This window comes from Natrix helvetica, assembly GCF_964273705.1.
Source record: "Natrix helvetica genome assembly, chromosome: 8".
Taxonomy (NCBI): domain Eukaryota; kingdom Metazoa; phylum Chordata; class Lepidosauria; order Squamata; family Natricidae; genus Natrix; species Natrix helvetica.
This window is the reverse complement of record NC_138559.1, coordinates 292632-301268: the sequence shown is the minus strand read 5'-3', so window position 1 is coordinate 301268 and position 8637 is coordinate 292632. Positions and strand designations below refer to the sequence as shown.

At 49.8% G+C, this 8637-nt stretch overlaps 1 protein-coding gene across 5 annotated transcripts in view; it reads right to left on the bottom strand.

The window, feature by feature from the left end:
• The window catches only part of TET3 (tet methylcytosine dioxygenase 3), a 110167-nt gene that overhangs the window by 10994 nt on the left and 90536 nt on the right, over nt 1-8637 (bottom strand). For all 5 annotated transcript variants that reach the window (XM_081961243.1, XM_081961241.1, XM_081961244.1 and 2 more), the window contains exon 9: nt 2585-2921. In XM_081961243.1, the coding sequence (XP_081817369.1) occupies nt 2585-2921 (337 nt within the window). The remainder of the gene's footprint in view (nt 1-2584; nt 2922-8637) is intronic.

The following is an 8637-nucleotide window of genomic DNA, read 5'->3' as shown; positions in this document are numbered from 1 at the left end:
TGGCCCTCCAGAGATCATCAACCAATGCGACCAAGGCCGTCTCCGTGCTGTGCCCGGGTCGGAAGCCGGACTGGCGCGGGTCTAGATAATCATTTTCCTCCAGGTGACGTGGGAACTGCTGTGCTACCACACTCTCTACAACCTTCGCTAAAAAAGGAAGGTTGGAGACTGGACGATAATTGACTAGGTCCGTTGGGTCCAGGGAAGGCTTCTTGAGCAGGGGCCTCACCACCGCCTCTTTCAAGGCGGCCGGTAGAGACCCCTCACCCAACGAGGCGTTCACCAGGCCCAGGAGCCAGTCGCGCGTAACCTCCCAGGATGCCAGTACAAGCCAGGAGGGACACGGGTCCAATAAACATGTGGTGGGTCGCAGACGTCCACGCAACCTGTCCAAATCCTCGATGGCAACCGAGTCAAACTCCTCCCAAAGCGGTCCCTCAAGACTCGCAACGGGCGTCTCTACTGAACCACTGAAAGGGGTCCATCCCATCCGGATTTGAGCGACTTTGTCCTGTAGATAATTCCCAAACTCCTCTGCTCTGCCCTGTAGTGGGGCTTCCCGTGGTCTCTCAAACAAGAGGGAACGGGTCACCCGAAACAGGGCGGCAGGGCGGTTATCTGCAGACGCAATAAGAGCGGCGCAATGTTGACGTTTGGCCGCTCTTAATGCCACAAGGTACGTCTTCAAATAGGCTCGTGCCTGTGCTCGGTCAAATTCGGAGCGGGAGGATCTCCAACGACTCTCTAGGCGTCTCTTGTGGCGTTTCATCACCCTTAGCTCCTCGGTAAACCAAGGTGCCAGGGTGGTTCGTCGCCGCAGGAGAGGCCGCAAAGGCGCCACCCGGTCTAGGGCCCCGGCAGTCGCACTATTCCATGCGACTACCAGGTCCTCCACTCGGGGGCGGGTCAGGTCCACAGGAGGTGGCCCAAGTTCCGTCTGGAACCTATCCGGTTCCATCAGGCGCTTGGGGCGGAACCATCTAATACCTTCCAGTTCCGCCTCCTCGCGGCGGGGGGTAGCACCAGGGAAGTCCAGCCGGAGAAGTGAGTGATCCGACCATGACAGGGGAATAGTGTCTAGATCCCCTATTCCCAGATCACTCGTCCACTGGCCAGAGACAAAAACAAGGTCCAGGGTGTGGCCTCCCTTGTGAGTAGGGCCCTGAATTAACTGGGTCAGGTCCATGGCTGTCATGGAAGCCATGAACTCCCGAACCCCCTCAGACGCTTCTCCCATCGACGGCAGATTAAAATCCCCCATCACTAAAAGTTTGGGGGTCTCAACCGCCACCGATGAGATCAGCTCAAGGAGTTCGGGCAGGGCCGCTGAAGTATAGCGAGGAGCCAGGTATACTATCAGCAGGCCCAACTGCCTCCCTGGGCCCCATCTCACGACAAGGGACTCACACCCGGATGTCTGCGGCACGGTGAACTCTCTCGGCTCTAAGTCTTCCCGGATAATCACTGCTACCCCACCGCCCCTTCCCTGGGCCCGAGGCTGGTGAAATGCTCGATAACCTGGCGGGCACATTTCCACAAGGGGTAGACCTCCCTCGTGGCCCAACCAGGTCTCGGTTATTCCGGCGAGGTCCGGGTCCCCCTCCAAAATTAGATCGTGGATGAGGGGGGAGCATCTTTTAAATTATTAAACACTGAGAGAGACTGTAGCTCAAATCAGCAATCAAGCTTACCCACAAAGCTAAGAAGCTCTCTTTCAGCCCCACCTATGTCACCAATTGATACGACAAGACAACGGAGAAGGAAACAAGGCAACCGTTTACCGCTTTTCCAGGCTGCTATGCTCCTGCCGATTAGTAACTTGATATGTACACGGAGGAATTAGGACAAACCAAAAATGAATAAGGTTAGTAATGAAGCCCGAATACTTTGCTTGCCATCACCTGATACCACCTGCAAAAGCTGAGGAAGAATGGAAATGTATGGAGCAATCTAGATTACAGCTTCTTGGGAACTTTGTTTTAGAACAGGTCCTCACATTATACAAGTGATTGTTCTTACAAAAACCTGAAAGGCATTCTGGAATTCCTGGCGACAGGCCAAGTTTCTACACCAGCACCCAGAGATGCCATAACAGATAAGAAGATTGTAGAAAGCAGAAGGTGGGAAGACTACCTCCATAAGTTACCTGAATCAGGATGAGGGTTAAAAAAAGAAAGAAGGGTTGTCGTGGCTCTCTTAAATTGGTCCCCCTTCGTGCAGTAGGAGCAGAAAGAGTGCAGAATTTGAGGCCAGTTCTTAGCAGTGTCCTTCCATCTGACCCTCCTACCTTCTTCAGAAGTAGGAATGTAGCTACCTCTAAGCTAGGAAGCTAAACAATAACAAATGGCTGGGGGAAATGCCATGAGAATGACAGGGAGCAGGCTACAGTTCCTTATTAAGCCGGTCACCACCAACCGGACTTGTATGGAAAGCAAGAGCTCTCAGTACAGAAGCCTTGACGCAGGTCCTTCAAGCATTGGGACAACACCCGAGACACCTGACCGCTGCCAGACCTGTGACTAGGCTTCCTTCTTGGCTTGCTGAAGCAAGACCGGCTGTTACAAAGCCCCTCTGCTGTCCTTACCTGCATTCTGTTGGAGGGCCGGGAGCTCTAGGACGTCCTGCTTGATTTTTTCGGGTGTAATCAGTTTCTCTTTCTGCATTTTCTTTTTTTCAGCAGCTGCCTTCCGGGCTTCCAGTTGCCTCTGCCTGCAAGACTTTGCTGGTTCAGGAAGCTTTCTCACCTCTCTGGGGAAGGAGGTGAGGACCTGGATGGCGCCGCTGCCCATTTTTGCAGCTTGATTCTCCTCACTGCCAAACTCATCTGTGGTGGACATTTTGTACAAGGGAAGAACGTGCAGTTGCTCATCCTCAGGGATCTTCCCAGGGGTGCGATTGTCTTCTTTTGTCAAGGTACACACCTGGAAAGGCAAGCAAAACAGTCAGCCACGCGTGAAATCCCAACGTGCAAAAACACCGCAACCGCCTTTCCGGGCCTCAGCGCTTGCTTGCCATGTCCAGCCAGCACTTTGGCTGGAGGAGCAGGGAAGGTGAAGCTGTGACATGCAAAGAGCATCCAGCTGGAGAGGGCTGATCTAAAAAGTTCCTCTGCATAGTCAGAAAATGCCTGATCGCCACATTCTGGCCTCCCGTCAAACAAGGAGAAAGTTGCAGGAGTTGCTTGTCAGGGCAGCCTCCATCAGTAACCAAGAAGGAAACCACTCAACTCCATTTTTCAGAATTAAGAGTACTTTTACTGGTTATGAGTAGATAGCAGCTAAGCAAAGCAAGATCTGAGGCAAAAGCGCGCGTAATCATAGATATCAATATGTGACCCAACTCCCTCCCCCTAGTAACCCCATCACCCAGTCCAATCCACACCCCACAGGTGTCATGTGGGCTGCAGCTTCAAAACCCATCATCAGGATGGTATGCCGGACGGTTGGCCTTGGCGGCAATTCCACTATCTGCAGCATGCACAGTAGATGGTGAGAAAATCACTCCCTTCTTCATTCACTCCTGTGCTGAAGCTTCCCCTCCCAAACACCATATTATCTCCCCCCTCCCCGTTTCAATGGCAGCCGAAAGCAAGCAGCAAAGCAGAGGCTGACATCCGGAAACGGACCAACATACTTAGGCCCTAATTTCTTCGACTTTTGGGTAGTTTGGAGAAATTTGGTAGACAGAAAAGCTTGATCCCCAATCTTGTACTCCCTTTCTTTCACCCTCTTCTTGTCATCCTGTTTCTTGTGTGCTCGATGAGCACCTTCCAATGTCTTTCGGGCTATGGGCCAAACCTTTTGGAGCTGGTCACTCCACTCTGAGAGGGACAAGACTTGTGGTTTTCCATGGGGCAATTCTGGGATTGGCACAAAGTCCTGCCCAAAGACAAGTCTAAACGGGGTGAAACCGGTGCTGCTGTGCACAGAGTTGTTGTAGCTACTTCAGCATGTGGTAACAGTTCAGTCCAATTACATTGCTGATAATTGATATAACACCGGAGGTATTGTTCCAAAACAGAGATAGTCCTTTCACAAGCTCCATTAGTCTGAGGATGGTGGGCGGAGCTTAACCCCTGGGTGGAGCCAATCAACTTCAAAAACTCCTTCCAGAAGAGGGAGGTGAATTGTACCCCTCTATTTGATATTATGCGCTCCGACACTCCATGCAAACGGTACACATGTGTAATAAACAATTTAGCTAAGGACTTAGCTGAAGGGATCTTGGAACAAGGCACAAAATGAACCTGTTTAGAGAAGAAGTCCGTGACTACCCAGAACACGGTATTTCCTTGACTCTCAGGTAATTCGACAATGAAATCCATTGATATTTCCTTCCACGGGGATTCAGGATGGGCTACACCTTGAAGCAGGCCTTGGGGCTTCCCTGGTGGCTGCTTAGCAGCAGCACATACGGGGCAACTGTCCACATATGACTCAATGTCTTTTTTCAAAGACAGCCACCAAAATTGTCTTTTGATGAGATGCAGAGTTTTCACAAACCCAAAATGCCCTGCCATGCGGGAATCATGAGCTCATTGTAACACCAAAGGCTTCATGCTTGCAGGAACATATAATTTAGCGCCTATCCAGGCCAGTCCATCTTTCATGGTGCATTCATCTGAATGTTCCTTAAACCAGTAGTCGGACTCAAGGCCTTCCTTGAGTTTGCAGATGAGGTCTGTTGTGACCTCCAAATTAGAGTTGCCTTGGCTTCTGGTAACCATTGGAGCAGCAAGACTTTTCGCTGGGATGACGGGAAGCACCATACTCAAATTTGAACTGTTGTATTGTGGGACTCTGGATAATGCATCCGCCATAAAGTTCTTCCCTCCAGGGATGTACTTTAGGGTGAAATTGAATCGGTTGAAATGTTGCACCCAGCGCATTTGTTTAGGAGATAGCTTTCGAGGGGTCTTTAACGCTTCCAAATTTTTGTGATCAATCCACACCTCAAAAGGGTGTTTATCTCCCTCGAGGAAATGTCGCCAGGTCACCAAAGCCCACCTGACTGCAAAAGCTTCCTTTTCCCATATGGCCCATCGCCTCTCCGTCTCTTGTCAGTTTTCGGGAGGTATAAGCGCAAAGCTGCAGGTGCCCGTCAGTGTTTACTTGAAGTAACACTGCCCCCACCGCCACATCACTAGCGTCAGCTTGAACGATAAATGGTGCATCCATGTCCGGGTGTTTCAAAACGGGTTCAGCTGCAAAGAGTCGCTTTAGTTTTTCGAATGCAGCCTCACATTCCATAGTCCATTTTAATGGCTTCCCCGGTTTGGGTTTGGCCTCTCCTTTTGACTTTAGGAGAGTTGTAATTTGTAATGCAATGCTGGCAAAGGATGGAATAAATTGACAATAAAAATTCGCGAATCCCAAGAAACTCTGCAATTGTTTTCGGGTGTGGGGTGGGGTGGGGTGCCCAATCGGTAATGGCTTGGACTTTAGCTGGGTCCATCTCGATGCCATTGTGGGAGATGCGATAACCAAGGTAGTCAATTTTTTCCTGATGAAATTCACACTCCACAGCACAGAGTTTTTAAAGAACTGAACGCACCAATATCACGTGTTCCTCACATGTTTCTGTGTAAATAAGGATGTCATCAAGATAGACTATCACACCTTTGTATAGGTGGTCATGCAAAACTTCATTTATTAGTTGCATGAAAACCGCTGGTGCCCCCTGTAGGCCAAAAGGGAGTACACGGAATTGAAAACAACCAAGTGCGCAGTTGAAAGCAGTTTTCCATTCATCTCCCTTCTTAATCCTGATTCTGTAATAAGCCTCCCTTAAGTCCAATTTTGTGAAAATCCTCCCTTTACCCAAATGGGCCAACATGTCCTTCATCAGAGGGAGAAGGTAAACATTGTGTACAGACACCGCATTTAAGTTCTTATAATCTCACACAGAGGCAAAGAGAGCCATCATCTTTTTCTCTAAATAGTACTGGAGCTGCCACTCGGGGCCTGGCCGGTTCAATAAACCCCCTTCGTAAATTTTTATCAATAAATTTCCGTAATTCATCCATTTCACGGGGGGTCATTGAGTAGATTTGGGGTTTTTGGAGTTGTCCCCCTGGGAGAATATCAATACTGCAATCTGTTGTGCGGTGAGAGGGTAATTTATCAGAGGATTTCTCACTGAAAACATCCTTTAGGTCCCAATATTCGTGTGGGATTTTCTCCTCCCCCTCAATTTTCTCTTGTCCAGTGGACGCTAGGTTAGGTTTAGTGTTAATGGGCTTTGGATCCCCCCCTTCACCCTTGGGAGGTGTTGCGGAACGGATGCGCAGCCACCCTTGTCGCCAATTGATGTGTGGGTTCCACTTCCGTAACCAGGGTAAACCTAGTATGAGAGGCCGATCCATTCCTGGTGCGACAATAAAACTTATAGTTTCTTGGTGAGTTCCCATCCACATGTCTATTGGCTCAGTTACAAAATGGGCAGGGCTTCCCCCAGCTATTGAGCCGTCCAGCTGGCAAAAAGCAATGGGGACTTTTAAAGATTTCAATTTCAGCCCCCGTTTCTCCACCACTTCAGGACTAACGATGCAACGTGTGCATCCTGAATCTAAGAGGGCCAGCATTTTTTCTTGCGCTCCAGTAGAGGGTACTTTTAGTTCTACTGGGATAGTCATGGGGCCCGATCGGGAACTTACCAGACGTTCGTCGTCATATTCAGTTTCACTTTCTTCCGAGGAGGATGGTTCCCCCTCCCTTGGGGTGGGATGGAACCGCATAGATGGCTCCACCCCTTTCATGGCGGTTTCCTTTCTTCTCCCCAGGTTGTTTGTCTGGTTTTCTCTCTCCCCCAGTAGTAGGTTTTGGTCCCATCTTGGTGCGGCAGTTCGCTGCGATGTGCCCCTCCTTCCCACAACGGAAGCAAGTGATGACCCGGGGCTTGCTAGTAGACCAACTTTTCCCCCCTTTTGGAACTCTTTGGGGGGCCTTGGGGGGGGGAAGTAGCTTTCTCTTTTCCACTGTCATCATGGTACTTGTCTCGGGCCAAATCAATTTCTACATCTGCTGCCAATTCATACCAGTCTTGCAATGTGCGCCTCCCCCCCCCCCTGTTTACACAGTTATGGTATATATCTTTGTTCAGACCGTCCATGAAGCCTCCAACAGGGCTTGTTCGGACCAACCCCTCATATAAACAGACAGTTCACGAAATTCTTGCGTATATTCAGCAACTAGCCTGTTTCCCTGGGTGAGGGTTTTAAATTTAGTTCTGGCTTTTCGCTCTGTGAGAGGATCATCAAAGCGTTTCCTCAGGGCAGCCATAAACCATGTCAGGCCTGTAGTTATGTTTCTTTTTAGGATCTTTGGCCTGCCACACATTTTATTAATTTCCTAATGTGTTTCATTAGTGTAGTAGTTGGGAGGGGGGAGTAGAAAGGAGTAGAATTGTGGAATGTTTTGTTGTCATTCTTTATAGAAGCTCAAGGTCTTCTTTTGTCTCCGCACCTCGACACCTGACCGGAAGCAGAGGGGTGTAGATGCCAGCGTGGAAGATGAAGATTGGACCATGTGATGGATTATGGGTGTGGGGATAGGATCATGAACTTTCAACTGGGTGGAATCCCAGGAAGCAAATCAGATTTGGGATTCCATAGCACAATGCCAACATGTCTGTCTTATTAAATTGGAACTTTAAGGATAACTTTGCCTTGGTCTCTGAATAATTTCATACATGGTATTTAGAACGCTGACATTATTGCAACTCTCCCTTTAAAATAAAGCACCAGCACCCTCCCCCTCACAAGGGGGGAGGGGCTGGTGATGGGGGGTGCAGAATTCCCAACGCTGACCAGGACAGCGTAAAATATCAGCGAAGAAATAATGAGAAAGCTTTTGGTGATAAGAAGCTGAGAGCTGATGCTTCAAAGGCAAAGGAATCTGCTTACAGATTTATTGCATCTGGCAAGAGGACGGAGGGGGCTGGAAAAGACTTTTCTACACCCGATCAGAAGATGAAAGGAATGGAGATTCCAGCCATCCCCACGCAGTCATCTCTGATGGGCTTCCCGGACCATTTCGGACAACTAAACGTGAGTGCATGCTCCCCCTCCTTCCCCCCAGCTTGGAAGTAAGGCTTGGGAAAAAAACCCTGGAGTGGAGGTTTGGACTCCTTCCAGACAGCAATAAATGAAATGGCTTATTACCCTGCAACTGAGTGGGAAGCAGATTCCCTATCAAAATGGGAATTTCAACCCAGACAGCAAGAAGGGATTTGGCCAGCATCTTTCACTTGCCAGCCACCACAAATGGGGCTGCAACCAGTGAATGAAGCACCACCAAATTGGGCTTTCTTCCCAGGACATGGATGGAAAAGATTCCACTGGGCAACTCCTTTGCCATCAATATGGGAAAATGCTCCAAGCCAGCAGAGGGCACCTACTTGGCCCATAACTCCTCCAAGCCAGCAGGAGGGTCCTTGGCACATAACCCCCCCCCCCCCAGCCAGCCATCATTGGTTGAGCTGCAACCTGTAAAGCAGGCAACCCAGGGATGGGTCTTAACCCCAGGTCATGGATGGGAGGAATGCCATTGGGCACCTGCCCTCCCTCAGCAGATGGCACCATGGCAGAAAACTGGGCAGTGGCCAACCGAGGATTGACCTCCCCACCGGTTCCAGCCT